The following is an 11992-nucleotide window of genomic DNA, read 5'->3' on the forward strand; positions in this document are numbered from 1 at the left end:
AACCCCGTGGGTCGACCTAGAGATTAGTTGAGTAGAACGGAACGATATCACCGGGGAAATCGAGAATGACCTCCCATCTGCATGAAGGCAATTGTCTTAAGCAATTACAATATTGTACCTATATGTATAGCAATATTGCCGTACCAAGATTTCACAAGTCGTTATCAATCATATACACAAAACTATATTTAGCTGGCTACTCTGGTACCGATATTATTCCGCGGTAGTGATGCAACCAAGATTACATTTTCTTGGAAGTAAGAACATGGACCTTATATGTATTATAAGGTACATGTCCATGATAAGACTATGTAATAAAACTTCAAACAAAATACCAGGGGCGTAGCTTTAGAATGGCTCCGAATATGGCATTCTGTACACATAGAACTATATATCTACACTACTCTGTCCTTAATGGCCACCACATCCAACAATTAGTTCACGGTTTTTGAATGCGAGTTTACTCCAGGGCCCTATTTCTCGAAATCTTAACTAGAGATAAAATCAAAATTTTAGTAGATACTTCAATTTTGATTGGCTATATAAACACTAAAATCAATCTAATATTATTCAATCAAATTACTAAAATGTGGATTTTATATTAGTTAAACTTTCGTGAAACAGGCCCCAGTTCACATCTGTTATAAACTCAAAGATTAAATAAACCAATTCAATTATATTAAATGGAAGTAGCATTCTCCAAATACACTTAAGTGTTATCGATTACAATCTTCTATTCGGGATTTAAAATGTCGGTCAACTAGCTTAAAGGGCCAATCCCGATAATATTTTGGAAATTAAAAACTGCTTAATTTTGTGTTACAATCCTCTACCTTAGGACCGAGCATCTAACTCAATATACGTAATACGTTTTCAAACAGCTTAAACCTGTCAGTCTTCATCTGGAAATGGAGACCGGTGTCACAAGCTGTATTATGCGGTGTCCAGATAAAACCAGACTTTTATTTTATAAAAATAATATGTAGGTGAAATTTACCTTTCATTATCAAGTACAACACATGGGTCATTCAATTATAGACCTCTAAAGGAACGGGATTCGTTTATCAGGTCACCCAACGAAAAACTTGACCCGAAATCTTAAAAGGGTTGCGTGTCCGGATAAGCAGTTTTGACGTTCACGTCCAAACGACCCAATATTTTGAACTAAATTTTTGAGACAAGGTAAATATACCATATTCCTCTATATTTTGGCGCTTAAATTTCATACCTACTCAGACTTTTATTTTTGGGACTCTGTTCAAATCGGGATAGCACCTTTAATGCCTGTTCTCAAGCGGAGCTAGTTTTGGACAAACAGCGTAAGTTGAGTATGCGAATATTAGTTAACCCTCATTACGAACGTGGCCAATGGAACATCATCGTATATCAGATTGGCCTTTTAATTTTGATGAGTCATGTGAATGTTTGAATAAGGGGAGATAAGTATGTATGTATCCACACGAGCTGTTGTTGATCAGTGAACCATTGCCGTTATAATAGGTAAGTTAATCAAACATGTTTTCACTGATATGTAATATACCTCGTATAGTTTCTATAATAACACCTCTACTATATATACAGTGCACGAACTCTATACAAATAGTGTACGCACTAATAGCTTTACATATTCAGCTATCAGTACACTGTGGAACCCTAAAGGCGACTTGTTAGACCGCGAGTTATATAGACTAACAGCGTACTACGGTGTCTGTTGGCTGATCGAGGTATGTATTTTATGAGTCCGGACTATCGTTACTGCGGTACGCTGTAATAACTTTGAGAAATCGCCTTATAATCAATGCATGAAGCCCGATTCGCTTAAGAGGTTTTATTTTTTTTTTATATAAGCATGCATAAAATCTAAATATAACTCGGAGGTCACTACGCTGTTTGTAACTCGCTGGTTTAAGTAAATCTCGATTTGATTGAGGGTGAACTGGTTACGAGAAAATTTGATAACTATAAATCGTGGTTACGACTGCTTCCGAGTAAGTCGACTTCCTCTACTGGTTACAAGGTGAATGACTTTCCTTGTTGGTGAACTGTAGTAGAAACGATATTAATGTAAGTTAGTATATTTTATATCACCGGAGACGTAAAGGGGAATCTGTAGTAATTAAGACAAATCGAATGAATGAATGAATGAAATGGGGTTTAACGTGCTATTTTTCTTCCCGATTTTCCGACGTGGTTTCCCCTGTCTTTGGTGCAGAACGGAGGGCCTGACAATGACAGCTGTCTAGTCCCTCGGATGAGACGAAGGTCCCGTGTATACATTGGAATGCACGTAAAAGATCCCTTGGCAGTTGGAATTCGATATAAGAGTTGGCGATAGTGCCGCTGTCCGGGCAAAATTTCCCTCATAGCACACTGCATGGGGTATGCCTGACTTCATTAGCCCAGTCGGAGCAGAACAGTAGGATGTTAAACACCATTTCATTTCATTTTACGTGTATATTATCAGGCCAATGTAGGCCTATGTTCTCGGTTAATGTTCATCGATGAAATATTGTAGTAATAATGTACTCATCAATCCCATTGAGCATTGTACGCATGTAATATATAGTGCATTATAAGCGAACAGAAAACCAAATGAAATGGGGTTTAACATCCTACTGTTCTGCTCCGACTAGGCTAATGAAGACGGGCATACGCCATACAGTGTGCTGTAAGGGACAATCTGCCCGCACAGTGTTCCGCGCTACGAAGTTGTAATTTAAATGTTGAATCACTGACCGGAACACGACTTCACAATCAGTATCAACAATCAATGGTTTATAAATATAAGGCCGCGTAAAAAACAAATTTGGTTAACGTTGCCTAGCTACTGCTTTAACAATGTATGGAATAGTGTTTAACTTAACGCGCTCGGCACACCCTTTGATAAGTATTAGGTAGTATTTGATATGTATTAAGTAGTATTTGATATGTATTTGGTAGTATTGGGTTATTATATACTTGATTTGGGTGATATTGGGAGGCAAATGGAACGGCCATGACATCGGTAATCCCATTTGAAGTACATTTCCCACGATATATCTCACTATTTTTGAAACAAATCAAGTAATATGCTCATTTGGCACCATTATGTTGTAGTATTGGGTAGTATGTGGTGATATTGGAGTGGTATTCGGTGGTATTGGGTAAATCGTCCCACCGCCAAATGAGGTTTAAGAGGTTAAAAGTCACAATCTCCTGGGAATTTAAAATAATTCGCTACCTGTCAAACCGCGGCGTAATTTTGCAATACGTGTTGCGGATAGCCCTTGTTGTCACAGTCCCTGTTGCGGATACCCTCTGTTGTCACAGTCCGTGTTGCGGATACCCTCTGTTGTCACAGTTGCCAGTAATAGGGTGTGTTTTACGTCCACGGCAACGTGTACCCGGGACCTCGGTTATTCGTCCCATCCCAACGACTAGACAATGTCCCTTGCCCCCTCCCCTCCCCCGCCCCCTTCCTGCCTTGATGAATGTTTTCTTATTAACCATTGGGATATACAGACAGTAATATAACATTAAACCTAAAACAATGTAGTTATATTCATTTATTAAAAGATTAAAAACCGACGTACATGACCATTGAAAACAGAGTACGATTAACAATTGTTTTATTAGTTGGCCTAATTTGTGTGTGAAATAGCTTTATTTAACGTCCGCTTCCACCGAAGTGATATGGCAGACAAGTTGGCCTAATATCAACACTCGAAAAATCAATGGTTGTTAACCGTTACATGCGCAGTAGTTGATTAAAGTTTTACTTGGCCTGATGACAACACTTAAACTGTATAGTTTACAGTTACATGCACTGCTAACTGCCGGTGTTAAAATCTAGGACGGTTGTATTCTTGGTATAGTTTATTAGACTATTGATAATATCCAGGGTGAATTTTAACTTTCACAGTCAATGACTGTAGGATTGCGAATGGTACCAGTTTACTGTTAAATGCATTGTTAACTGCCTATGTTAAATTTAGGACGGTAATTATCTTAGTGTACTAGTGTAGTTACTGGATTATCGATAACGGTGGATTTGGACAGATTTTGGTGAAGAGTGGATTTTAGCCTTTACGATCGACGGCTGTAGTATTGCGAATGGGAAGCCAGGGTAATATGAAACTAACTATACGTGAACAATAACATGAAATGGGATTTAAAATGTAATGAAATAAAATGGAGTTTAACGTCCTACTGTTCTGCTCCTATACTGGGCTAACGAAGACGGGCATACGCCATACAGTGTGCTATGAGGAAAATTTTGCCCGGGCAGCGGCACTATCGCCTACTCTTATATCGAATTCCAACCTCCAAATGATCTTTTACGTGCATTCTAATGTATACACGGAACTTCGGTTTTTCGTCTCATCCGAAGGACTAGACAGCTGTCCTTGCCAGGGCCTCCTTTCCGCACCACTGACAAGGGGAACCACGTCGGAAAATCAGGATGAACTTTCTCGGCCGAAATGGGATTTAACAGTTTTCTGCTATAACTGGGCTAATGAAGACGGACATACTCCATGCAGTGTGTTGGGGAGGGGGTTTGTGCCCGGGCAGTGGCAATCCCGCCCAGTCTTCGCACAATGCCAATAGTTTATGCTTGGTTACCACTGTCGTGCGATGCGTTGCGATAGAATTGTTCCTACTCAGTCCACGATCTGATATGCGCAGATACGTTCAGATACGTTTCGGTACGATCCACACGATTGCTAAGACTAATTCCCCCGTCAGACCCGGTGGCGTCCTTTCTGCGCTGCTGCGACCGTACAGCGACTAGAAAATGCACAAGGTCGCCGGCAAACGTAAACACGAGAAATTGTCCCAAAAAATTTACAAACTTGATAAAAGTCTCGTTCTGTACCCCATCAGACCGGGTTGGCGCCTTTACTGCGCTGCTACGGCGACGGAAAATGGCCCCAGAGCGTGTCAAGATCGCCATAAGCGTGGTAAAAGCGTGGTGGAAACGCCAGATATCGCGCTGTGGTCTCGATGATCGCAAATGATCGCCGAGTCACGGTGTTTGTTTTGAACATGTTTAAAACAAACGCCAAGGTTCTGCGATCTGCCCTGGAAAGATGTGAAAACGCAAATTTTTTTTTCAAGTTTGTAATATTTTGGGACATTTTCGTACGTTGTGTTCACGTTTGCCGGCGACCTTGTGCATTTTCCGGTCGCCGTACGGTCGCTGCAGGGCAGTAAGGACGCCACCCCGGTCTGACTGGGGCATTACAACTTGCAAGGTTTGATCGCACAGCCTTGACGTTTGTTTTGAACATGCTTAAAACAAGCGCGGTGACAAGGTGATCATTCACGACCATGGAGACCACAGCACGATATCTGGCGTTTCCACCAACGTTTACCGCGCTTATGGCGATCTTGACGCGCTCTGCTACCATTTTCCGTCGCCATAGCGTGGCAGTAAGGACGCCACCCCAGTCTGACGGGAGTATATGATAAGACCTGATAGGATCACCACGATTACTCCACGATTAAAACCACGATTTCGTGATAGTATGGAAACCTAGTAGGGTCTTTACGGACACACCAACTCGTACATGGGACCTCATCTTTCCATACCATCTGAAGGACTAGAGACTCAGTCTTAAACTGCTGGCAATGCGTTATTATCGACCCCATGATGTCCTGATTAGTGGGTCAATGCCTTACATATAGAGACACAATGTCTCTATGATAATATACTTTAAATTCCGGAGATTCTTAAGAAATGGAAAGAGGCAAGGACAGTGTCTAGTCGTTCGGATGGGACGCCAAACCGACCTCCCGTGTACACATTGTCGTGCACGTTAAAGAACCCTTGACAGTTGGAATTCGAAATAAGAGTAGGCTGTAGCGCCGCTGTTGGAACAAAGTTTCCCGCATAGCACACTGTTTATATGGCGTATGCCCCATCTTCATTATCCCAGTCGGAGCAGAAAAGTGGGAAATTCAATCACATTTCATTTCATTTCAGTTTTTGTAGATGTTACCACGAAATAAGAATTCTAATTGGTATAAGCTAAGATACAGTTCTATTTATTTCAGCAACCGGAGAAATCAGCAACCACGGTAAGAAAGCATAAAGAGACAATTCACCATGGCGACTGGTCCGTTAAAAATTGTTATGTTCCTGGGTTCAGTCCGTGAAGGAAGGTTAGGGTTACGGGTTGCTAGATTTATGAAGAAACAACTCGAACAAACCAACCATGATGTAGTACTATTTGGTAAGTTCAGACAACGTTATGTAATGCCTCTGGGATGGTGTCCTTACTGCGCTGCTGCGACCGTACGGCGACCAGAAAATGCACACGGTCGCTGGCAAGCGTGAACACAACGCGAGAAAATTTCCCAAAAAATTACAAACTTCAAAAAGGTCGAGTTATCACAGCTTTGCAGGCCAGATCGCAGAATCTTGGCGTTTGTTTTGAACATGCTCAAAACAAACGCCGTGACTCGACGATCATTGGCGTCCATGGAGACTGCAGTACGATATTTGGCTTATGGCGCTCTTGACGCGCTCTGAGATCATTTTCCGTCGCCGTACCAGCACAGTAAGAACGCTACCCCGGTCTGACGGGGGTATAAGTTATGTTATTTGGTAACCACGATGTAACAGTTTGTTCGGTGTAGACAAACGTATTAAAATATCCAATGGTTTCAGGATATACTGTCTGACGGTGAAGACTCGTTGGACACCATGATACCGTCCTTTAAACTGATGAAACGCCTTAATTGACAACTCGAGTCCGTATTATTCTCAAACTGATATGGAGTACAACGTCCGAGAGGCCTTCCAGTATTTTATGAAGGAGGTTTGGCAAACAGTGGCGCTATGGCGTGCTCTTATTTCGAATCCCACCTGTCAATGTGTATAGGGGGCCTCGGCTTTTTGTCCCATCCGAACGACTATACGTTATCCCTTGTCAGGCCCTCCGTCCTACACCACTGACAAGGGGAAACCACGCCAGATTATCCCGATGAACGATCTCGGCCAACACTGAAATCGAACACGGGATAGCTTGTCAAAGTCTTACTCACTAAGCCACCGTGGCTTCTGCTTTCATACTACAATATTATGAAAGACGAATATTTAAAAGAAAAATCAGCCCAACAACGGTTCAATTCTGTTCAGTATTTACAAAGATATGATGAATTAAAATTTCATCAACCTATGTAATAGAGAGAGAGAGAGAGAGAGAGAGAGAGAGAGATGGGGTTTAACGTCCACTCGACACAAATTAGGTCATTTCTGGACTAACATATGGTTTTAATTTTATTTCAATAATTTGCTTGCGCGTAGGGGTCTTTAGCAGTGGTAGGAAACCGGAGGACCCGGAGAAAACCCACGAGGTTGGACAGGCGACCTTACTCCTTGTCACGTACAACCGGGGATTCGAAACCACGCCAGTTGACTCAATGAAGGGCCTCATGATACAGCGCGCGCGTTCTAACCATTCGGCAATCCACCCCACCCCCCACCTATGTAATAAGCCCGTCGCCATTTTGTTGTAGACAAACATTACTGACCGGCCGGCCTGTTTTAAATCCCATTGAATCAAAGTCGGTAGATTATCTTGCGTTGATATTCTAATTTTGTTTTTAAATTTAATGTTAAACAATCAATCTGAATACATATTAGCGTCTAAACCGTGAGAAATTTGATATTTTAGCGACAAATCCAAATCACACATCTTTGGAACCGGATCTGATACATGTTTCATTTTTCAGATCCAAAGGAGATGAAATTTCCGTTGATAGAAAATCCTCTATTTTACTACAAAGATCGAAGTGTTTTACCTGAATGGATGTTGACGGCGGAAAAACAAGTCAAAGATGCCGATGCTTTCGTCATCGTTTCAGGTTGGTAATCCCGTACCCATCAGTAGATTCGCTATAGGTTGGGGGTAATCTCGTATCCACCAGTAGATTCGCTGTCGGTTAATATACTATTCAAAAAAAGTAGGGGATATTTGATTTTGGGGGCATAATACTAAAATATGCAAATGACTACGAAAAAAGTCACTATAGAACCTAACAGAAGAAACATTTCCAGTTACATGTGACGCCCAAACGCACCAATAGCTACCGCATGGAATGCAGGTGATGCTTGGGATCATCATGGGGGTCCAACCCAAGATTTGCACGACTCTGACTTTGAATGTTACAGTCATTGTGGCATTGAATTCCAGGGTGGAAACATCAGTTTAATTGTTTTAGTGACCAGAAAACAAATTTTGATATGCGTCGGCTTACCCAAAATGAAAGGTTACGTGCCCTTGGCATGCTACAGATCGGCACAACACAGGAGGTTGTGGCGCGGACGATGAATGTTTCTCAGTCTGTCATAAGCAGGCTATGGTCCAGATACCGTGATACACAATCTGTACAGGACAGACCACGCTCAGGTCGACCAAGGGCGACAACTCAAGCCCAGGATCGATTTATCCGTACCTTGGCCTTGAGAAATCGTGTCATCACAGCAAATCAGATCAGCGCTCGTCTTCAAACAGACACTGGTGTGAGAGTGAGTGGCCAGACGATTCGGAATCGACTGCATAGGGGTCACCTTCGCGCCCGACGTCCTCGCGTGATCCCTTGTTTGAGAGATCATCACATTCAGGCAAGACGTCGTTGGTGTAGGGATCGTCAACACTGGGATAATCGACGCTGGAGCAATGTGATGTTTTCAGATGAGTCAAGGTTCACTGTTGATTTTTTGGACAGACGTAGGAGGGTGTGGCGTCGTCGAAACGAGCGCTTCCAAGACGTTAACGTCATCAGACATGATCGATTTGGGGGTGGTTCTGTTATGGTGTGGGGAGGCATCACTGTTGCTGGAAGAACGGCTTTACATGTTGTTGCAGGGCGTGTTACAGGCCAGTACTACTGGGAAAACATCTTGGCAGTCCATGTTGTGCCGTTCGCACGACGTCATGGCCGCCGTTTCATCTTCCAGGATGACAACGCAAGATGTCACAGGGCCAGGATCGTTACAGGTTACCTCCAACAACAGAACATCACCACATTACCTTGGCCAGCACTGAGTCCCGACCTCTCCCCCATCGAGCATGTCTGGGACATGCTTGGACAGAGGTTACGTCAACGTCAACAACGTCCTGCCAATGTCCAAGAACTTGCTGCTGCGTTGCAACAGGAATGGGACAATCTGGACCAAAATGACATTAGGAGTATGCCACGTCGGATCAATGCTTGTTTGGCAAACAGAGGAGAATTTACCCGTTACTGACTTGGTTGTGATGCTGTGGTAACTTTGCTGTTTGACCCCGGGTATCATTTTACCCTTATAATGGTCAGTCTGTGCCTTACTTAGTCTAACGATCATTTGGAATAAATCGATGAATGTGAACTTCATTTCATTTTGTCATTTGTTTCTTCGTCAGTTTCATTAGGTGACTTTAATAACACTTAAAAATCAAATATCCCCTACTTTTTTTGAATAGTATAGTAACCTCGTACCCATCAGTTCGCTATAGGTTAGAGATAGTCTCGTACCCATCAGTAGATTCTTTATAGGTTTTTGATAGTCTCGCTATATTCATTTTAGATAATTTTTGCAGCAGAATATATAAACAACAGAGTACATTGCCCCTTGTATAGCCGTGTTCAGTATGGCAGACGATGTTGGCCCGGGCTAATGTAAGTCTGTAGCACATTGTTTTATATTATTTAAGATCTTTTTATTTGATAAATAATTTCAGCTGAATACAACCATAGTATACCTCCCGCCCTATCCAATATGATGGATTATTTTGGTGCCAGCGCCTATAGTTATAAACCGAGTGGTATAGTCTGTTATTCTGCAGGTGGGTTCAAATTATACCTCATAATATATATAACGGGCATCTGACCCGTGTTTGGTCTCCGTTTGGGCAAAACGTTCATCGGATGGTCCCGCGTCGTTCTCCCTTGTCAGTGATTGCAAAACCCAGGGACTGGCAAGAGAAAATGTACAGTTGTTCGGATGGGAGGAAATACCGAGGTCCCGTGTACACATTGGCGTGCACGTAAAAAAACCCCAAGGCAGTTGGAATTCCAAATAAGATTAGGTCGTAGCGCCGCTGTCAGAGCAAAATATCCCTCATGGCATACTGGTGTGCTTTTAGCTAAGATTGGATGCCTTTAGTTCCAAGTGCAAACTCAATTTCTTTATTAATGCACGTCACATTATAAAAATAAGAAAATTTTATACTATTATGACCAATTAAACTTACAGAGGCTAAATATTCACGTTTAAATTAATGAAGCGTTGTTTTTATCCGACATACACCGTCATACATCTACCGTTTAAAAATGGCGTTCTTAGTAACGGCTTAACGCCTCGATTTTAAAACGACGATTTATACCCGCTTCAGGTAGGATTATATATGTTTAATTGCAGTTGGGTGTGGCAGAAATATTATAAATAACAATAATCAATCGTCGTTTTGATGAAAAATATTTTCAGTTTTGCTTACTGAATCGGGATGCGATTCGTGTTCGGCTTTGCTACGTGGAACTATATAGGACCATCTCTTTTATCTCTAAACACGGAGGGTTGAGAGATGAGGTTTGTTATCTAAGTATGGTGTGTGCCCGTCTTCATTAGCCCAATCGTTGCATTTCATTTCATTTCTACGTCACAGGTATATGTCTAGCCTCTCGGTGACATATTCTTCATATAGCGCAACATTTATGTTACATATTCTACGTCATAATTATATGCAAATTATCCTTGTGAAATGTCTACAATGCTTCTGGTAAATATATGATGGGAAAAGGCCAAGGTACAACTTCCACCCTGCCGATAATAATCACCATTGTTGGTATTGTTATAATAAAGGTGTAGTTATACCTTTATATCATCATAGCTTCTATGGAATAAGGTATCGGAGAGATAAAAACATGCGTGCACAAAGTATGTGTGTTGGAGCGAGAAGGAGTAAGAATTGTGTACTCGTGTAGAAGAGAGAGAAATGGGGTTTAATGTCCACTCGACACAGATTAGGTCATTTCAGGACAAACATATGGTTCAATTTTATTTCTATAATTCGCTTGCGCGTAGGAGTCTTTAGTAGTGGGAGGAATCCGGGGGACCCGGAGAAAACACACGAGGCTGGACAAGCGCCCCTACTCCTTGTCACGTACAACCGGGGAATCGAAACCACACTAGGTAACACAATGACAGACCTTATGATACAACGCACACGCGTTAACCAATCGGCCATCCAACCCCTGAAGTCGGAGTACAACAAATCGCTGTTAGATTCATGGGCCAACAAAATATGAAGTTATATGATTTGGTTATAACCTTCTCCTATCCACATCGTTAACTTCCATGGTAAACCTCCCTAAAAAGAAGTATCTACATGTAAACAATGTATTTTTCTTACAGGTATCTATGGTGGAATGAGGGTTGCTATGCAATTACGAGCTTTTCTAGGCGAACTTGGTTGCCTCAGTGTATCAAATATATTTGGAATACCAGAAGCTCAGAAAGCTTTCGATGAAAACGGAATCCCACAGAATAGCCACATGGAATCTGGGGCCAAGAAATTGATTACACAGTTAGACTGGCATGCACATGCTATGAGAAACCATCGTAATACCGCTGGTCTACCCTAATCTTCCTCCTCCGCCATGATAAATCACATTGTGTTTATTTATAATACATGTCACAAAGTTTCTCATTTTAATTTGGATCTGGTTGCGTGGGGTGGGGTGGGGTGTTGATGGTGGTGGGGTGGGGATGGGGGTGGGGTAGATTAATGAATTGAATGAAATTGGGTTTAACGTCCTACTTAATGAAGACGGACATTCATCATACAGTGTGCTATGTGGGGATTTTTGCCCGGGCAGCAACCGAATTCCATCTGTCAATGTGTACATGGGACCTCAGTGTTTTTGCTTGCCAGGCCCTCCGTTTTCCGTCACTGACATGGGAAAACCCGGAGAACATTCTAGACCAATACCGGGATTAAATCCCGCGCTTTATTCCTTAATG

The 11992-nt window shown here is 42.1% G+C and overlaps 1 protein-coding gene across 5 annotated transcripts; it reads left to right on the top strand.

Moving 5' to 3' along the window:
* The first annotated feature begins 1438 nt into the window (after positions 1-1438).
* LOC126822692 (2-hydroxy-1,4-benzoquinone reductase) lies at positions 1439-11696 on the top strand. Of its 5 annotated transcripts, none has more exons than XM_050551732.1 (5): positions 1439-1500; positions 6037-6215; positions 7720-7851; positions 9711-9815; positions 11384-11696. In XM_050551732.1, exons 2-5 carry the CDS (start codon positions 6089-6091, stop codon positions 11611-11613), a joined length of 594 nt encoding a protein of 197 aa, XP_050407689.1. In that variant the 5' UTR covers positions 1439-1500; positions 6037-6088; the 3' UTR covers positions 11614-11696. The 5 variants fall into 5 exon arrangements, with proteins under 5 accessions (XP_050407689.1, XP_050407687.1, XP_050407686.1 ...); XM_050551730.2 differs by lacking the exon at positions 1439-1500 and adding an exon at positions 1568-1724; XM_050551729.2 differs by lacking the exon at positions 1439-1500 and adding an exon at positions 1890-2064.
* Positions 11697-11992: the final 296 nt, after the last annotated feature.

This window comes from Patella vulgata, chromosome 5 (assembly GCF_932274485.2).
Source record: "Patella vulgata chromosome 5, xgPatVulg1.2, whole genome shotgun sequence".
Classification (NCBI taxonomy): domain Eukaryota; kingdom Metazoa; phylum Mollusca; class Gastropoda; family Patellidae; genus Patella; species Patella vulgata.

What these genes read in the sequence shown, in the direction of transcription:
- LOC126822692 (XM_050551732.1), top strand. Translation starts at nt 6,089, where the DNA reads ATGGCGACTGGTCCGTTAAAAATTGTTATGTTCCTGGGTTCAGTCCGT. An exon ending in CCATGATGTAGTACTATTTG is followed by an intron (nt 6,216 to 7,719) that starts GTAAGTTCAGAC and finishes TTCATTTTTCAG; the next exon opens with ATCCAAAGGAGATGAAATTT. An exon ending in TGCTTTCGTCATCGTTTCAG is followed by an intron (nt 7,852 to 9,710) that starts GTTGGTAATCCC and finishes AAATAATTTCAG; the next exon opens with CTGAATACAACCATAGTATA.